The following is a 21,084-nucleotide window of genomic DNA, read 5'->3' as shown; positions in this document are numbered from 1 at the left end:
TGCGGAGATGAAAGTTACAACATTGTCAAATGATACAATTCGTTTACGAATTAATGATATTTCATTTGATATTAAGAATCAACTTATTTCTGCTATAAAAATTGCTGGTTTATTTAGTATTCAACTGGATGAAACGACAGATGTAAGAAAAGGTGCTCAACTCATGGTTTACGTGCGGTATCCAGGTTTAACAGATATACAGGAGGACATTTTATTTTTCAAACCAATGTCAACAACAACTAGAGGTGAAGATAGTTTTCTTATGGTCGATTCGGTTTTTAAAGAAGGAGGATTAAATTGGAATCAGTGTTTCAGTATTTGCACCGACGGTGGAGCTGCCATGACAGCATCTCAAAAGGGATTTTCGACAAGTGCAAAACAAATGAATCCACAAATTATATCGATTTATTGTTTGTTACATAGACAATATCTTGCTTCAAAAAAATTATCACCCAAATTATGTATCGTTTTGGATGAAATTGTTGCGGTAGTCAATTTTATCAAATCAAGAGAACTGTAGAATTTTCCGCGAACTGTGTTTCGAATTTGGTGCAGAATACGAACATTTATTATATTATTCTGAAGTTAGATGGTTGTCCCGGGGCAAAGTTGTTCAAAGAGTATTATCATTGCGGACAGAAGTCGAATTTTTTTTTGAGAGAAAAGAAACACCCATTAGCATCTAAATTCTCCGAGTTGAAGTGGATTACTCAAGTTGCTTATTTGTCAGATATTTTAATTGAAATAAATAATCTAAAATACGTCTATGCAGGGTAGAAATCATACTATTATTGAATTAACTGAAAAAATTACATGTTTTAAAAATAAACTCAAATTATGGAGAAATAAGGTTGAAGTAAAGAAGCTTCATTCCCGACTCTTAATTTACTTGTTGAAGACAATATTATTGATATCACAGATTTTGAAATACAGAAAATTATTATTAATCATTTAGAAAAACTAATAGCAGACTTTGATCGATATTTCCCTGCAGACGATGTTTTCAAATATAATTGGGTTCGAATGCCATTTAATTTTGATGTAACTGATTTGCATGAGGAATTTGTTAATATTAATCAATTTCAAGAACAATTAATAGAAATACAAAGTGACCAAGCACTACGATATAATTTCTACAAAAACACTGAATCTTTATGTGCTTTCTGGTTGAAATTAAAAACCGATAAAAGCCAATAATTGTTAAAGAAGCCCTTTAGTATTATTGCCCTTTTTAACAACATATATGTGTGAGGCTGGTTTTTCGGCTCTGTGTGTAATCAAAAACAATTACCGGAACAAGTTAAATCCTGAAATAGATATAAGGTGCTCCTTGACAAGCATTCAACCGAGGTTTGGAAGGAAGATCTTTCAAAATGTATTCAAGCACAAGGTTCTCATTAAAATTGTATGACTTGCATTTAAAATTTAAAAGACTTTTCATATGTATTTATATTTCTTTTTTTTAGGAATAAGTTAAAATATCAATTATTTCCAAAAAGTTATAAATATATTTTAATTTGGTCAATAAAAATTATTAAAAACATTTGATTATTAATTAAATATTCCTTGGATCGAAAAATATTTTTGTTTATCTTTATTATTAAAAAAATAAATAAAAAATTTGTAAGTTAAAAAAAATTATCGTCGTATAATTGAAGATTTTTTAGAAATACGATCTAAAATAAAGCAATGAAAAAAAAAATTTTTTTTGCGTCGCGACATGAACATATTTCTCAAATATGGGTCGCAGCTTAAAAAGGTTAAGAACCACTACAATAATTAATGTCATATGCAAAATGATTTTCTGACACTAAGATTGTGAAACTTGTCTCGGTTGTTTCTAGCTCATAGAGAATGTTAAATTTTAATTGACTAAATTTAATAATTAACACAAATATTAGGAAAGACGTCCTGCTATGTATGTGCCTCGATTTCTTGCAATCGATATTATAAAAAACATAGAGCATCGGATTCAAACAGGAGAAAAGAGGTTATGCTAGACTTGAGGTCAGAAAATAAGTTTTTCGATCCTTACATGTTTAAGTTTGTCTACACAATATTTTCCAACCCCATAAGCCAAAATTTGAAGGATTCGAGAAAGATGAAGTTAAATCCAAACATGCTCATGTGAATTTGCTATTAGAGAGATAGAAGCTTGTGAACGCAGAAACCATTAATTTGGGTATCGAGTCTGAACAGGTTACTTTACAACGTACCAATCACATATAAATTTGCATACAACATCCTCAATAACCTTTCAATTACGCTGCGTACAAGTATTATCCATAGATCATTATCAGAAATCAACATTTTCAAACAAAAATAAATAGAATAACTACTTATTTGATTAGTAGATACTTATATTGGAATAGAAAGGATCCTATTTCATGGCTATGACGATTACTTTGTAACATGCCATTTAGCTTGTTACATTTTTCTTCAAACATTTTGAATATTACTTTGTTCACGTGTAGTCACTTCCGATGTATTTATTCTAACATTCGACTTCTTGAAAAAATTTATTTGTTATCGACCTCCCACTCCATTCGAGAAATTCAATAAAACCTCGGAATGTATTCGAAATCTTCCTCTACTTATCTCATTTTATTTTTTTTTCCACTATTCTACAGCTGCCAGGTTGGAAGTTTCAATCACACCTAAGGATACAATTGGTGTATCGCAAGCAACAAATTCAACAACTCCAACATCTGGTAACTCAGTTGAGGACTGGAGCCATCCCGGATTTCCATAGCCTTATCTTTAATAGATATAAATAGTTATTTTTAATTTATAACTGCTTTTTATTCGTTGTGCAGTTAACGAGAATATTATTTTTTCAATAAATTTATTTTTTGCTGAAACTTTTTTTATTGTTCACAACAATAAATATTAATTTAGTTAATAGTGTCCGGGGTTGGATTTAGTTTGGTTAATTTTTATTATTGATTTAATTCATAAGATGTTTCAAGCTTCTTCGCATTTTTAAATTACTTTCATCGTCGTTCATCAAAAAGCAAGTGGCGTCCAATTTAATATTAATTATTCACCACATCTGAGTACCCGTTATTTATTTACTTTAACTTCCAGAGGAAGAGTTTCCTGTTGGGAAAGTAATGTTACAAGTTTAATCAGTTTCCGAACAACAGTGAACGTGATTTGGATTATTTCCCGAATATTCAGCATCGGCCTGCAAATAATTTGTCATCGGGTGATTTTAGATGATTAAGCTCTGTTTTTGTAATAATCAATTAAACCAACATTTTACTCCCTCAAAGGGTGAAATAAAAAAACGTATAACAGGCTTTTTAATCAATTTTGACAATGGAAGTACATTTTGACCACTCGAGTGATTATGTTACCTCCAATGTTACCAAATTATGTTACTGATTACTCCAGTAAGTTCCGAGGGCCAAAACCATATTATCATTGTTGCCGGTAGTAAAAACAGAAATAGTCCACTGATGAAAAAAAAAAAGTCCGAAAAAGTACGCAACGTTAAAAAAAGGCTGCAAATCGGACTAAAGTCCGCAAAACTGCAACAGTGCATATCATTAATTTTCCTGTCATTATCTGTAATTTCTAAATTAGTCGTAGAGTACAATTTTATTTATATTCTTGGACATTCATCCAAAATTCTATTGGTGAATTTGTGAAAAATTCATATTTTGTTTCTTCCAAAATCAAATTAGGAGATCAAGTTGTACAAGATACGTGAAGAAGGCTTAAGACCAAGGTCAAAGGGAATAAAATGCCTTTTTAATACCTCTGGTCTGAAGAGAACCACAAAATGATCATGCGATATGAATATACTGAAAGCTCCTCAACTTCCGGCTTCCAGCTAAAATGCTATGGATAGTAATTTTGAACCATCAACCTCACAACAAAACCAGCCACATCTCTTTTCACAAGCCTAACTGAATAATTTAGTTAGAAACTCGTAAAGATCTTTCTGAATTACTGACGTCTTGATTGAATCAAAAAAATTCTCACTCTTCTTTTTATAGAAATATTTTGCACAAAACAATGAGTAGACTTGTCTAATGCCTAGCAATTTCTGATCTAGTTCCGATCACGGAGCTCGGAAGCATACACGTTCTGACAAGAATTGTTTCATCGACTTTTCAAAAAGGAGTTGTTTTTCACATAATGGCAATGTTTTTGCTTCTTTTCCGGTCGACTACTTAGTTCAGTTAGAAGAACGCTGAGCAAATTTAGAGGAATTACTTTTAAGAATGTAATATGAAAATCAGAACTGAGTTTGTGGAAGTCTAAAAATTTTAGGCCTTCTCAGGGGTCAGAAGTCTATATTTCCTGTTGGAGTAGGTTTGTAGAACAGAATTTGAAAATTCTTTAGGCTCCATCAGAGGCCAAACTAGAGGAGAGAATGTTTGTAGGGATACAGATTAATAGCTTAATGAAACATAAATAATTTGCAAATGTAATGGAAGATGCATGTAGTGGTTTTAAAGAAGTTGTACTACGTAAATTTCTATTATATTATAAAGACCTAGACTAGGTCTTTGAAAATATGCTGAAAAAATTAAGGATTATTGATTGTGACATGAGCATGATAATTTACCTTCTACATTCCCATTTGGATTGAATTATTTTTCAAAAACTCTTCATGTGTTGTAAAGTACATCACGGTACATTACAGCCAAAATCATTTCTAAGATAAGATCAAATGTAAATTAAGGGTGAATCCCATAATAATATTAGTATACTATTTAAGTGTTGAGGTATGGCAACACTAATGTGAATATGTCAAACCTGACATTGCCATCATAAAGTATGACATTTTTAATAGTGAACGTATTCAGAACTTGTTGTCATACGAATGCTATTTGAGTTGCCCACAGATACTTGAAACATTCATCTTGGTTAAAAAATGGAATTAAATCGTCAACATTTTCGTACGATGATTTTCTATATCTTTCGACGTGGACTAAACGCTCAGCAGTGTGCCAGTCAACTCGTTTCAACTTTTTGTAATGAAACACTATTTCTAGCCACCGTGTTACACTGGTTTTCCGAATTCAATCCTGGTCACAATTATAGGATGAATTTCGGTCGTCCAAAACTGGATATTGTGCCAGAAAACAATCGATGCTGTGCGTGAGCTGAGATTGCAAGATCGTCATGTAGATCTATGTATATGAGCCCGAAACTACAATCGACTGTATAAGTCTTTCAAGACGAACCAAATCCAAAAAAATTTTTGTTCAGGTACGAAATACGGTCTTATAACTAGACGGTCAATTCTGAACGATACACCAGCATTTGTTTACCAGAAGTGTTCGAAAAAATCATGGAGACGACAATGCAAGCTCTCAGTTCAAACAAAAATGTTTTTCAACAGCCATAACATCGAATTGATGGGTCATTCACTCGTACAGCGCTATTTGGCACCCAATTATTTATTCTTATTTCCAAAGATCAAAAACAAATAAGGAGGTCAACGTTTTACTACACCTGAAGAAACGGTTTTTGTGTTCAAATCACTTGTTTTGGAGGTACCTCAAACGGAATGGAATTGTTTTAAATGCATGCAAGAGTGAATTGATCTTAATGGAGAATATTTTGAAAAACAATGATGCCATATCCTATTATATAAGTATCTTTTTATTTGTCTATCTCAGAAATTTAGTAGCAAACCTGGTACTGAAGTATAAGTGTATATTAAAGTACCATAAGATGAGATGGCGAGAAGAAGTGTTGATATTTTCTAGGACCACGCAGGGAAAGCAAAAATTTTTTTATTGTTTTGTGTTAAATTACGCTTTCGCTTCTTGTTTGTGAAATTAGAAAAAATAGCACGTGCCAAAACCTTCGTTTAAAATAATGGGGTTGATTCCTACCTGGAAATTGATACCACAGTATATTGAAAGTTGAACTCATTTTATTTGTTTAATCTGAAAATATGTAATCGGTAATTTTTCTTTCTATACTTGTAGTTGTAAACAAGGCTCCTGTTGGTATTCTTAGCCTAGATTAATACATTCAATAGATATTCTTTATAGTTTCCTAGGAGTATCTTTGCCTGTCCCTGTAGATTGTTACAGTTACTGGTTTGACCCCTACTTTAGCAAGTCCGTCAGCTATTTCGTTTCCCTCTTCACCAGTGTCATCTGGAATCCATTAGGGGCTAAGTTTATTCTTCTTACCAGCTTGTACATTTCCAAATCTGTTCCTATTTCAAGACATTGGAGCGTCGAAAACTAATTACACTGCTTCCTTTGGTGACAAATTACTATGTACTATGACGAAAATGGTTAATTCAAGTTAAATTTCGAAAGTGTTTTAATGTACGGGTATAACTAACTATGCCCAAAGAATCGGTTTTCCTATATGAACATCATGTACTCTCTGGTTAACTTCCAAATAATTCGAATACAACAATAGGTTAGAAAATAGCTTGAAACAAATCAATTAAAAATCATTATGAAACTGATATTAATATACTAGATTTGAAGTAAAAAACTTTATTACATACAAAAACTTCACATCAACAGAACTTATAGAATGTTATTATACAAGAAGTTTAAATTTAATTATCATAATCAATTTTTGGCTTCTAATTGACTGTATAGATGTTTAGTCTTCGAAACGTTGTACCGATATTACCTATACATGCTCATAAGGAAATCATATGGATAAAATTTCGATGTCGTTTTCCAATTCAATCTTTCGAAGGTTCTTCAAGAGACGAAGGTAGCAACAGTTTATCTGCAATTACAGGATGAAATTTTTTTATCCATATAATTAAATAGTTCGATATTATAAATTCCCAAACTGAATAATTTTTTAACCATGATATTTTGGTCATTAAATAGCCTACTCTAAATATGGTTATGATGTTGTCAAAAATCAAGCTCAAAAAATAATTTTGTCTTGATGTATCTCTTCTAAAATAACTGAACATAAAGTATTATAGTTTTAATCGTGAAAATGGAGCTTATGTACTTTATACAGGAATAGAGAAGGAATTCAGCTGTAAATATTCCGTTATGAAGTTGTCCTAATTCTTTACAAACTGATCTTATGAAATTATTCCAAATCAATTTAAAATTTTATTTGTAATGATATATTATTGGTTTTTCTAAATGTTTATAGTCAAATAACTCAGACCAAGGAGAATATTTCAGGTTACAACGGCTTTCTTTATAAAATAATAATATTTAACGTTGCTGAGGGTGCGTTTTCAACATTTAAATTAGATTTCGAAACATTGATGTTATTTTCAATGATTCGTATTGGAAATGGCACGTGATGTAGCGGTTTCTAAATTAATATAAGAAAAATAAATACTTATTTCATTAAAAAAATCAAACTTCTTCGCAAACCGTTAACATTTGAATGTTCATTTGGGTCTCAGAGACACAAATGAACTATTTAGTCAATCTTTGGTTTGATTGAAGCAACTTGAAATTAAACGAACCAAAAACTAAAAAAAATAGCATATAGCACTGCAAAACGAGGTACCAGAGGGGAATCTGTGAAATTATTGGGAATCATTTAGATCAATTAGATCCCGGTATCAATTGAGGGAAGCATATAGATTCACGCAGCTTTTTGCAATGGGACAATTGTGCTCCTTTATCATCATTAATCACGTTATCCACACGACTTACTTTGTGTTGACAGTCATCTGGCTTATGGTGTCTCTCTATGGGGCAACTCGAGCAGAGTTTAAAGGGTTTTAACTATGTAAAACCCTACTGTGTATTCATAGGGGTGTACGAGATAATGTACACAGTTACACCACCAGGGTGCAGATAGACTCATTGTACCATTTTAATAGGCTGCATCAAACACAATACAGTAAAAGTTCCTTATTCGCGCTTCCTTCATTCGCGTTTTCGTTATTCTCGGAGTAAAAAAATGTAACCCAATTCCTATATTCGCGGCTAAAAATTTCTTTATTCGCGGATCTAATAAGTACATACATAATAATAAAAGAATTCCAATAGGTATCCAACCCAAAATCCTTTGTAAATCCCTTCAAATGGACTAATAAAAAAGTAAAATAGATCTTATAAAAACTTTGCCTAAAATATGTTGTTAAATGATATTGCTTTGACATAAGCCGCCTTCGCCGCAGTCGATGTTTTTTAGAATGTATATAAACAGAATGAAAGCAACCTTATTATTCAATGATGAAGTACATATACATATACATTTTTTCGTCTTTCACATTCGTTATAAAAATTGTGATCGAGGACGAGATGGGTTCGAGCAGATAAAATCAAGTAACATTCAGGAATTGCTTGAATCGCAAGATGAAGATTTGACTGAAACCGACTTGGAGGAAATATTAAATTCACAGCCTATTGAAGAGGCTTCAACAAGCACTGGAAACGTAACATTAAATTTGAAAAATCTTAGTGAAGGTTTAATAATGGCAAAGGAGCTTTGCGATTTCTTTATGAACATTGATCCGTCTATGGAGGCAAAGAGTCTAAGAGGCAAATTGCTAATGCGACTGCCCCGTGTCAGTCTGAATTGAAGGAGCTTTTAAAAACTGCCAAGCAAGAGAAAATTACAAAATTCTTCAAACCGTTGCCTAAGCCTAAAGATAATTAATCAAAATGTTCAAAAACTTAAATAAAATTTTTTCATATATTTGTTTTTTATGTATTTATTTATTTACTTTGTCACCTAGGAACGTATCCCCCATAATCCCATACAAATTACAATACCGTATTCACGGTTTCTGTATTCGCGGCATATTTTTGGAACATTTGCCCCGCGAATAAAGAGCTTTTACTGTATAACAAACTTGACATTAGACCTTGTAACAAGTTTTCAGATTGTCCGACTGATAAGAACGTCAAAAATATGATCCAAAGCTGGTCATTTGAAAGTATTTTTATTGCAAAATCGTTTTTATGCAATTAGGGACTACGTAACTATCAATTTTTAGCATTACTTATTTCATTCTTACATATATGTTACGTCTGAATTCTAATTTGATGAAAATATTGGTTTCACTTTGTATAAATTTGATACTTCATTAGTATATGTGATTGATAACCGCTTAGTGATTAAGTATTGGAACTACACAAATACACAAATGCTTTTGTATTTATACTAGTCAATAAATCGTATCGAATCGTATTATCAATAAGTCAAAATATATCGTTCAAAGTATTATCAAATTTACGAAAAAAAGAAAGTTTTTAAAATACATTTTATCAAAAATCTTCTAAAAAATAGGGAATATAATTTTGACATGAATCTTGGTACAAGAGTGATTTAATATAATAGATGCTCATGATTACAAAGTTGAAATAGTTGAACATATAGGTACAAAAATATGTAGCAAACTTGGTCGTATGAGAACTATTACTTTGTAATACATAATAACCTATTCTTCTTCTTCTCATTTTTACTTTTGCTCTTACTAGGGCGACGGAAATGTATCTACAATCCTACCACCCATTTCTTCTATTTTTTATTCTGCTATTTGTTCGATCCATATTTTCTTGGTCTGCTCCTTTTTCTTCTTCCTATAGTTCTTGTTTTCCATATTCGTTCTGTTGATCTATCTTGTTCCTTTTGTTCCACACTTAAAATTACACTGTCTGACGCGCGTTTCGATAACCAAGTTATCGTCTTCAGAGATTGAGGGTACACAGTTTACTTTCAGTCTCTGAAGACGATATTATATTATAATTCGTCTGGATCTTTGTGATCGTTTCAAAACTGTATGTCTAATATGTATTGTTAAAATTAAATAGAATATACCCACCTTTATGTGTAGAATATTTCAGAGGAATATGTCCCAATTTCACAATTGCATCCACTACCAAATCTCTGTGAGTTAAAGGTAGCAGAACTTCAGCCTGAAATTGTTTCGAAAGAAATAAATTAAAATACTTCCAATTTTCACTTTAGTACTTTGTTTAGAATTTCAATTTGTGCTATAAATTATATTTATAAAAGCAAAAATATGTCTATGTTTTAAATTCTAAGAATAGAAAAACTGTAGTAGTGATTAAGAGGAAGCTAGAATTCAAATATATATATATATATATCCAACTGCAGCACTATATGGGGGTAGTTTGAAGGTAAATTTGAAATGAAAAATTTACTTGAATTATATTGAAGTCTTCTAGAAAATTTCGTTCAAATTTTCCCACTAGTTTCAATTTTCGCAAACAATCCAAAAAATTATCTTGCACAATTTCAACAAAATCCGCATTTATGTCTGCTTTGTAGCCCCTATCATAAAATACCTGTGATTTTTTTGTGCAATAGTTCCACTTCTGCCTGGGCTTCGATTCTAGGAGGATTATAACTACTACAATTGCTCATTTCTAGTAATCTCGACCAACAACAGAAGATTAGGAACTGGTGTTTGTGATCTACATATGTCATCATCGACGATGATTTTTTTAAAGATATTTTAAAATCCATATTTTATTCGATTTTTATCAATTTTGAAAAATAATATTTTGAAAAGAAAAAATATCAGTTGTGCGAAATGAATCACAACAGGAAAGTATATTGATCAGATCCATTAAAGACCTCGAAGATTAATACCTCTTCCTTAATAGATCTGTACCTTGGCGCATGATTACCATCATTACCATTTTCAACTGTACGTGGTTATAATAATAGCTCGATAAGAGCTTCCTCCACGTTTGATCATACCTTTTTTACATGCATATTTTAAGCATACCTGCTAATTAGAAACTGTTACATATTGCATAATTCTCTCACATTGTTATGTAGTAGTTTGATTGGGTTTATCACCCCTTATTTATATTAAATCAATGACATTCACGTGTTCATGTGTCAACTTTTAATCTCAACGACTACATATTTGATATAAAAATTCTCTTATTTTATTTTACCATTGATCCTCAACTTCTACATTACCTATCAAAAATTTTTGCCCACCTCATAATCCATTTATCATATTTCAAAATAATACACACTTTCTCTTTCATATTATCAAGCGAGGGTCGAAACGGTGTCTTAAAAACATGAAATAATAATGTACGTTATTGGTTTACTTTATACGAACGCATGTTGATATTTTGTCATGTTACAACTTCCACAGGTTTTCAAAGTCTAGGCAAAAGTAAGCGTACCATTGTGACCGAATTAAAAATACCTCGACGTACCTTGGACTACAACGTAAAAAATATGCATCCACCAGGAGCTTTGGCGATAGAAAATGCTTAAAGCGTCCTCGAAAAACCACAACCGTTGTGTTTGTATTGATTAGTAAACGTGATCGACGACTCAGGGGCTCAGAGATTGAGAAAAGCTGGACTTTTGAAAGGGTGGCAGTGAAGAAACCTCTTTTAATACGTCAAAATAATATCAAAAGGTTGCAATGGGCCAAAGAACATAAAAACTGGACGCATCGAGTGTTAGAGGGTTTTAAACATTGATGACTCGAAGCTTCAGGTTATTGAGTCTAAGAGAAGAGTGTTTGTGCGCAGGTCAAAAGAAGAAAGGATGTTAGATCCATGTGTAATCTCGATGATGATTTGGGTATGTTTTGGAAGAAGGGGGAATAGAGACCTTATAAATATTGAACGGATTTTGAAGGAAGAAAGCCATAAAAAGTATTGAAGAAAAATGTACTACGTTATGGCCAGCGCCTGATCAGCAGAAAATAATAAAATGAAAAATCGATTAATCAAAAAGTTAAATATATAACAATATTTTATTATTACTAATCATTATGTATATATGTTCTTCAAAATATGAATATCAAAATCATATTTTTTTGTTTTGTTGTGTATCACGCAAACTATATGGATGGGCAAAAACGTTTGATTGATGGTGTATATTTTTCCATTTTAATTAGTTTCTGAAGTATTCAACGACGGCGATGCTATAATAAGTATCATTAAGATACTAATTCTATAAGAGAAAAACCATTTTTCAAACACATCTGAGTTCAGAAATTCATAATATTCTTCCGTTTTGAATGAGATGGTGTTCTTCTTAATATTCTAATACATACTGTTTTACATGAACTACTGAATATTGTGTTCAAAGAGATACAGGTTCCATAACTTACGAGTATGTATTGAATATTCAAAACACTACTACAGTTGCACTAGATCATCCTGATTTATGATGACCGTGCTAATGTAGGTTAACTAGTTAACTAATTAAGATAATTTTTCAGCATGTTTTAGTAAATATAGAATTTTAAAATTCTATAATCCCCATTTGTGTGATATATTTTATGTAATTTTGCCGTAATAGATAAAATCTGTTCTTTTCAAAATAATAAAAACTTGGTATGGCTTTTGATAAATGACAAGCAGAAGTTATAACCACTGATATATCTTATAAATATTAACATCATACGCTATTACTTATTGTTTACAACTATAGCGTTTGAAATTACGTATAACGTACGTAAGCAATAACATAACTAATATGTCTTCAGTCTCTTCATTCATAGTTCATTTGATTGAGCCCTCATCTGGTTCTAGTTAGTTTATGCTAGTTTGGCACATTCCTCAATAATTGCTGAAACTTTGAAAGTACCTAGTTGTGAATATACTATGGGACATTACCCAGCGATCTAAGTACTTCGGATTGAACACGCTGTATCATTAAGATGTTCGTATTGCTTGCTGAACCCAGAGTTGTATTTCATATGACTATAAAGGCTTTATAATAGTTTTTTTTACCATCACCTTGCTAGAGATAAATAGGATGAACGACTCAGGAGCTAGCACATTTTCTTGTAAATAAAAATAAGCTGTATTCTCTTTTGCCTTTTGACAAATACCAAGGTAATTCATATCTCCTTTTTGAGGTCGTTCCCTGATAATCGATATATGTTTGTGTGAGTGTGAAGGTAGTAGAGACTAAGGTAATCAAGATTGTTATCGGAAGATTAGCTATGCAAAGCAGGTATAGAATTCATCTTAGCACGGTGCCTTGTGGTAACTCAGTTGTATCGGTACCATATGTGTGTGTTTTACTTCATTTCACTTGTATCTTTCCAAAATATTAGACTCCAGCACTTCAAAAAAAGTATGTGGTGATTTCATTTTCAGTTTTTGCAGTCCTTTCTAGCAAACCGAAGGCCTGGGTAACATCAACGAAATCTATAGCTCAAATAGTTCAAAATCACACTATATGATTTTATGTACCTGTTTTATGGCGACATTTTGGTTTCTTGCATCTTGTATTGGTTTTAGTTTCTGAAGAATGAGCTTCTCAAATACTTGGATAGAACGGGTAGCAGGGCTAATAGATGAGAATTACTTAGGCTACTTTCCACTGGGGTGGGAAACAAACCCAAGCTCATCATGGCATTAAATATCATAGTGCTAGTCTGATGCCTTCTGTTGAAAGTTATTTCCAGACATCGTCCCCTTCAATCAATTTCAATTTATTATAGGGAGATCTAATTGAGTTGGAACGCTTAGTGAAGTAGAGACGGTTTCAGTGTTTTGCCAAGGTAGAGACAAAATACACTTTCTAAGTGTTTATCGAATGTTTCAGTCTTCTCTGTGTCGTTTCTGGACCATTGATCTACTGCATATTTATAGGAGGCATATGTTTTTGACTTCTTCTTCTCAAGTACTCTAGCGTTTTAGAATTTTTGTACTTTTTTAATAATCGACTTCGAGTTACCTGGTTGATATGTAGAGCTCCATAATTTGGGGAGTGAATGGTTTACCATCTCTCTCTGGTTTTCCTTCCCACTTCTATCAATTTTCTTATGTGACTGCGACAATGTGTTGAATGATTTGATTTCGAATTACTGATAGTTTTCACTTTGGGTTTAATAGTATTTGATCACTTAAATTTTGTAAAGGCGAAAGGTCTGAGAATGGGTTAAGAGAAGATTTAATCTCTTGATATTTTTGATATACCTTTTACAAAACAGAAATTCGTGAAGTTGGATCAGTGGGCCAGTATGTAGCTCGCTTATAGATAGATGTTATGTTTTCTTTTTAACTATTGTGTTTAATACCTATCTTTCCCCTGGAGTCGTAAGCCTCGACTGAAGATTATTTAGTAATCAATTACTAGTTAAAGCTGATGTATAAAACTTACACGCAAACGAAAAGTTTCCTTTATTAAAATACATTTAACCAAATTGTGTATAGAGATTTCTTGAGGAATTTTAAATTGTATTAGATAGGTCCTTTGTGTGTGAGCGTCAGTTCCTGTTTCCGTTTCAGTGGCCATAATTTCTTTGATTCTTTCTTTTCTACCTTCTGATTTATAGTCCCATATCTAGAAATTATAAGAAATATCATGTTTATCTATTTCTATATTTACGTGAGTAAATAGTCTTTTCAAGAAAGTATTAGTATACTGCGGTTCTATATACTACGTATAAATTTTGAAATAGATTTTATAACACAAGAGTGAATACACTCAGGAAAACCATTAATTGTTTGGAAGCTTATTATGTACTGATGTCAGTATATCGCTGAATTAGTGATAAGAGTTTTATTGCTGTTTTCAAACATCGGATAAATGTAAACTTACAAAGAAACTGGAGAGTTTCCCTAAGGAAATCTAAATACCTTCTAAACAGACAGCAATTCGTGTAAATAAGGTTGTGATATGACAAGCTGAAAAATATCATCAAAATTGAAGACTAATCAAATAATATGAGATTCAAGAAGGAGCAACATTTTCGATAGAATTTTAATGTGGGTTCCGATTTGAAAGGTTAGAGTTGCAACTTCATATTAAAGGAGTTCAAGAAACAGTGAATGTATGTCTATACAAAATGAGTACTTTTGCTTGTAGAAATAATTAGACTTATCGTTTTTTTTTTTTCGAAATCGCGAATTTTCACATAAAGTGATAGGTTATGTAAGTTTGAAGCGTAAGATTCTGTCAAATACTAACTATCTCATTAGACAATCTACTAAATAACATAAATATAATATATGGAACGTAAAGATGGTATTGCTGGAGGTTTTAAGTCAACAAATATTTTAACAATATCAGTTATTAGCGAAATCGGTTCTTTCAAAAAATTCCTCAATTTGCCTAAATAACTAGCTTTTGTTTAATCTTTAGAAAAATAACACCAAATGATGAAAATCCTATTCCAATAAATCAGTTGAATAAATTAAATTCTTCTCTTACATTTTAAGGGAATTTATTACTGATTCTGTATTATCAAAATTGCACAAATTTTCACTAATATACACTAATATACTACACCATTATCTTTGCCAGAATGTAAACGTCCCTAAGCAAAATTGGAAATTGGGGCAATGAAGAGCAACTCTCAATCAACTCCGTTAAAATAACACTAACTCCATACACAACAAGAAGCGCAACTATATGCGCATCTACCCTTCTTGGAACTCATCTGCTATTTTCCAACGAAGTCAAGTATCAAGTTCTTCTGGATTGAACATTTACTTGGAACAATCATATAGATGTTTTAGGACCAAAATGTTTCTATACCACCAGGAGAATTACTCACTATTTGTCAGGCTTATGTTTATTGCTAGCTGTAAACATCTGTATTCAGAAGCGTTTGAATATGAACCTCTCTGGCAAGCATTCTCTTCGATGGTTAAGTAGCCTTTAAGCAGCTGAAAACTATTAAGTGCTCTTCAAGCTCTAAAAGCAGTAGCTCTAGAAGCACTAGCTAACACAAATTAATTAACTGTTATTAGGCTACCAGGCCACCAGGGTATACCAGGCAAAAAAGGAGCAATGACTTCATATCGTCAATCAGGCTCCTAATGTGGTCTCATGAGATTTCACATCAACAACCAACTGAAGGGATGACTAGAGGATTAGATCGAAGTTTATTAGAGATACACTCCAGACCCAATAATAGAAAGCAGACTTTACAGGGTGATTCATTAAGAATGTCCAATATCTGAACTGTAGATTCTAGACCTCAAAATATAATGATTCTGCTCAACATGCCTTATGCAAATATTGCTAGTTTCCGAGAAACGAGTTTCAAAGTTTAAATTTAAATTTGGATTTTCGCAATAATTTTTTATGTTTCCACAATTTCTCTTTGAAAATTAGCAATTTTACGTTTTTTGGTATGAGGAATCATAATTTGCACTCTAATTTAACATTGCTAATAAGGGGCGCTAGTTACACTTGTTTGTGTTAATTAAATCAAAGTAAACTTTTTTTGGGCTAAACTTACAACTAAAATAATAAAGAAATATTAAAAAGCGTTAAATTCTACAAAAATAGTTACTCTTCTTTGATTCGTGTAAATCAATCGGCTATCGAGTTATTTGCTTCTGAAAAGTTCAATAAATTTTAATTTTTTCATAAAAAAAATTTATTATTCCTCAAAGCAAATGCTCAAAATTCCCACCATTTACTCCAATACACTTTATAATCCGCTTTCGTAAAGATCTCTTAATATCAAAATCACATTCGTGAATTAAGCCGTGGTTTAATTTTTCATTTTCTTTTCAAGCAGGCTTGTGTCAATTTTAGACAGTTTGTGTAGAAGCAAAAATTGGATAATAATAAGAATAAGTAATACATTAGTATACCATTTATTAACAATTTAGTAATTAACAAGTGTAATAGTTATTTATCAAATAATGCCTAGGTATAACGATTTTTCCAATAATGAGATGCGCGATATGATTTGTGTGTTTGCTCAGTAAAATTATAGTGGTCCAGCCGCGGCACGAAGATATTCACAATTGTACCCAAATCGAAGGCAACCCAATTACAAACTGTACCGAAATCTTTACAACCGCTTAAGTGAAACGGGGTCTTTACGCTCTAAAACTGAGCACGGTGCTACAAAAAAAATCACTGCCGATGAAGAAGATGAAATTTTAATTTGTGTTACGGAGAATCCAGATATCAGTACTCGCCGATTAAGTCTGCAAACAGGTATAAGCCAATCATCTATTTTTAGAATACTGAAGAGGGAAAAATTTCATCCATAACATTACACTCCTGTTCAGAATTTATTACCTCAAGATTTACCTAAGCGTATACAATTTGCCCATTTTTTGCAAGATAAACAAAATGTTAACCCAGATTTTCTGGATACAATTCTTTTTACTCGTGAGGCAACATTTACCAGACGAGGAATATTTAATTATAAAAATAATCATTTGTGGGATTCTGAAAATCCACATGCTATGAGGGAAACACATTTTCAGCAGCACGAGTTTGAGGTTAACATTTGGTGTGGTGTAATATGTGGGTATTTAATAGGTCCTTTTGAACTGCCAACCAATTTAAATTGACCTCTTTATTTAGATTTTGTTCAAGAACATTTACACGAATTACTAGAGAATATACCTCTCGCTTTAAGACAAAATATGTGGTTTTTGCACGACGGAGCACACCACATTATTCTTTACAAGTTCATCAATACTTAAACGAACAGTTTCCGCATCGATGGATTGGTCGTGGAGGTGAGTTTGCTTGGCCACCAAGAGGCGCCCTGATTTAAATCTTTTGGATTTTTCAATTGGGTCGCAAATGAAGGCATTAGTTTACAAAGAAAAAATTACTTCTCTTCCACAACTGCGATGGATAATAGAACAAGCCGCGGATGTCATTAAAAATAATAGACAAGTATTATTTGATATTAAGAGATCTTTACGAAAACGGATCGTAAAGTGTATTGAAGTAAATGGTGGGCAAATTTGTTATTGTTACATATTTAAGGAATAATAATAATTTTTTATGAAAAAAATAAAATTTATTGAACTTTTCAGAAGCAAATAACTCGATAGCCGATTGATTTACACGAATCAAAGAAGAGTAACTATTTTTGTAGAATTTAACGCTTTTTAATATTTTTTTATTATTTTAGTTCTAAGTTCAGCCCAAAAAAAGTTTACTTTGATTTAATTAATACAAACAAGTGTAACTAGCGCCCTCTATTAGCAATGTTAAATTAGAGTACAAATTATGATTCCCCATGCCAAAAAACGTAAAATTGACAATTTTCAAAGAGAAATTGTGAAAACATGAAAAATTATTGCGAAAATAAAAATTTACACTTTGAACACCTCGTATCTCGGAAACTAGCAATATTTGCATAAGGCATGTTGAGCAGAATCATCATATTTTGAGGTCTAGAATCTACAGTTCAGAGATTGGACATTCTTAATGAATCACCCTGTATACTCTGCGAATGTCCTGCCTTTTTAAGCATGATAAAAAATAGAAAGAAAAATAGCTTTCTTCGAAATAATAGAAAATTTTTATAAATGTGGTCATAATTATTCGATTTATAGCCCAAATAGAGAATTATGAAATTCTAACTTCCAAATTGAATAATTTTCATACAAATTGCCAGCATCTATTTAACCCCTTCCAGTGGTAGAAAATGAAATAACCAATTAACCAACTGACCTTGATAAAGATATCACAATGAATGTACTATTATCTGTTCAGGGAAATCGAGATTCTTTATCAAGCAGTTGTTGAATTTAGATATTCATCAGTAGTACGAATCCTTAAAGCACTGTATTCTTACAAACTCGTATTTCTGAATAAATTGTGGGTAAACTAAACACGAATAAATATAGTAGAGAACTAGTAGTCCAAGACAAAACTCTTATTGGAGTATGATATTTGGAAGTCTTACAAGAAGAATTAGCGCTTTATTCCTAACCCTATACACGTTAACGTCCCGTTTAGAGACAAGACAAGTTTCAATAAGATTCGGCAACTGCCCTTTTCATGAGATATATTTGCGAGCATTTCTAGAGGGAGAGATACGTAGAAGAATACGTATGAAATGGTCAGATCTCAATCTGTTGGACTTAATTTGATGGTGGTATATTTCAAGATCCATACCATCTTGTTTCTTATCTGGTTACTGGTTTTCATAAAATGATAATGTATACGGAAATGATTATGCAATCTATCAAATTCATTTAAATTCAAAAACTTTTTTTCTATTTTTAAAAATATAAACTAGAGGCTTGTTATTATTGTCAGTTTTTATAAACAAAAAATTCTCACTCTTGTTAACGTAAGCATGATTTGTTCAATGTTAACTCTGCTCATGTTTTTCACCTCGATTTGTACTTTAGCTATTTCTCCCAAAATGAAGCCATTTTTTTCTAATTGTAAATTCATGCTAATTTCGCCACCCGTACAGCAAAGGCAGCAAACAGTCTTCTCGTTACTAAATGTAATAGGTTTCTGAAACAAATTATGAAAGCGTACAATTGTCATTATTATACATAATATAGTTTGATGGAAGAACATTGTGTTGTAAGTATTGATGAACTCGTTACAATGTTACTCAAATGGATATATCTGAGTCGAATTCAGTTTATTTAGTGTAAAAAAAACAGGAGAGACAGGTTGGATTTAAAAGAGACTCTTATCATCATAAGACTAAATGGAAACAATATTAGACACTAGCTATTTAAAAGAGTTTGAGAGAGCAATGAAATCATTGTAAATATATAAACAAAGTAATGTAAAGTGAACATAAATGTAGTTAAAGTTTAGTAACCAAATCTTCAAGAACAAAAATATATATTTTTTTCATACTGTACTGTAAATTCGACAGTATTAATTTGAGTCCGGAAAATGTTACTTTACGGTATCCTTGTATTTTACAGAACTTTTAAATTCTCCCGATCCCATTTGAATTAATTAGAAATAAAAATTCAATTAACATCAATAACTAAATTTTTATTCTAATTTTTGAATGTTAACAGTAATGGAGCGACTACTGGATGTACTCCTTTACTTTCAATAATGCTGAAAGATGTGTGATTTTGGTTCACATAACTTTCACCCCCTTGTATCATTCTTGCTATTTCACACATATTTATGATCCACTGAAGAACTCTTCCATACACCATGCCATTTTAAAACATTGATATCAGTTGCAGCGTTGGCCAACAGCGATGTGGAAGTCCCTCTGGAGCAATATGTCCGGTGTAATTTTCTGGATGCTCAAGATTGAGGAATATAGCAAATTTTTCAAATATCCCGCCAAAAGTGTGTATTACAGCTCTTTAATCTACGCATTTACCTTGTCAGTAGCTTACAAAAAGTGCTTTTAGTGAAAGGTGTTTTCGCAAATTTTTATATTTTCTGAACACATCCAAATATTGCACTGCATTGCTGATGATCACAGTAAAAATCCGTCGAACGTGTGTTTTTGTGTGATTAACGAGCCACTAACTGAGAAACAGTATCCTCTACATCGTCTACTTCTAAATTATAAATGTCTTCCCTACGACACCTCCCGCAAAGCCAATTAATGCAATAACTTCGGCCTGTAGAAAATGAACCGCACATCGCAAGGCACTCTTGGCGGGAGCATTCATAATTGCGGACATGTTTACATGACCTGAATGTCAACAATGGCGAAGTGTGTAGTTCGAGAGCTCCGCAGTTGCCTACAGCACATGCCCGCTATCTTCTGCCCGCGTAGCGGCTGCAAGGAGCGATCGGAGGTTGAAAAAAAACGGCCTCGTATTATGTTATCTTCATGGTATAAAACATATGGAACGATACATTGAATCATATAAGTTTACAAATGAATTTCACTCGTTATGGTCTTGGTCTTATTTCTACCGAAATCTTAGTAGTTTTCCTGTAACAGTTACGGATTGTTAACCATTGGGCACGAGCCGCCCCTGGCCTTCAGATAGTAGTCTAGAATTATTTATTCCGTCAAACACACTACATATTTACGATGAGTTGTATGAAAATTTTTTTCTTCACACCTTGGTCGAAAGTATGTACTTTCGTCCTTGTTACTAGGGAGGAAACTACGTACCTTCGACCGAGGTATGAAGAAAAATCGTGTACCCTACACGTGCCAAAATCTGAAATCTCCTTCCTGCGCGTTATGACGCCTTCGGCTTCGTCTCGGGAATTATGACGCGCAGGGCCGAAAATTCAACTTTCTTCCCTTTTAGCGTAATATACTATTAATGTGACGGCATCATGTTTATGTCATTTACTCACTCCCGAATTTTTGCATCAAGTTCCGGAACACCCTGTATACACTGCTTTGTCTACGGAATTACCAGAAGTTTCAAGGTCTGTTAATTGGCGGCAACTTTCTGAAGAGAGTATTGAAAAGCTTGTTTACAGATATGACAAATGTCTCAATCTCTTCGGTGATTA

The 21,084-nt window shown here is 32.3% G+C and overlaps 2 protein-coding genes and 1 pseudogene across 2 annotated transcripts in view; 2 read left to right on the top strand and 1 right to left on the bottom strand.

Annotated features, from left to right (window-relative positions):
* Positions 1 to 7: 7 nt before the first annotated feature.
* LOC130897423 (zinc finger BED domain-containing protein 5-like) lies at positions 8 to 520 on the top strand. The gene has a single exon (XM_057806262.1). The coding sequence runs from the start codon at positions 8 to 10 to the stop codon at positions 518 to 520; it is 513 nt and encodes a 170-aa protein (XP_057662245.1).
* Positions 521 to 6,468: 5,948 nt separating this feature from the next.
* LOC130897206 (arrestin domain-containing protein 4-like) overlaps positions 6,469 to 21,084 on the bottom strand; it is a 34,793-nt gene continuing 20,177 nt past the window's right edge. Inside the window, exons 5-8 of the mRNA XM_057805947.1 lie at positions 18,949 to 19,131; positions 14,050 to 14,232; positions 9,752 to 9,845; positions 6,469 to 6,726 (exon numbers count right to left, since the gene is read on the bottom strand). Coding sequence (XP_057661930.1) covers positions 6,680 to 6,726; positions 9,752 to 9,845; positions 14,050 to 14,232; positions 18,949 to 19,131 — 507 coding nt within the window. The 3' untranslated portion in view covers positions 6,469 to 6,679. The remainder of the gene's footprint in view (positions 6,727 to 9,751; positions 9,846 to 14,049; positions 14,233 to 18,948; positions 19,132 to 21,084) is intronic.
* Positions 16,551 to 17,213, top strand: LOC130897207 (uncharacterized; annotated as a pseudogene).

This window comes from Diorhabda carinulata, chromosome 8 (assembly GCF_026250575.1).
Source record: "Diorhabda carinulata isolate Delta chromosome 8, icDioCari1.1, whole genome shotgun sequence".
Classification (NCBI taxonomy): Eukaryota; Metazoa; Arthropoda; class Insecta; order Coleoptera; family Chrysomelidae; genus Diorhabda; species Diorhabda carinulata.
Note: the sequence above shows the minus strand (reverse complement) of the source record. Positions and strands in the feature narration are given on the sequence as shown.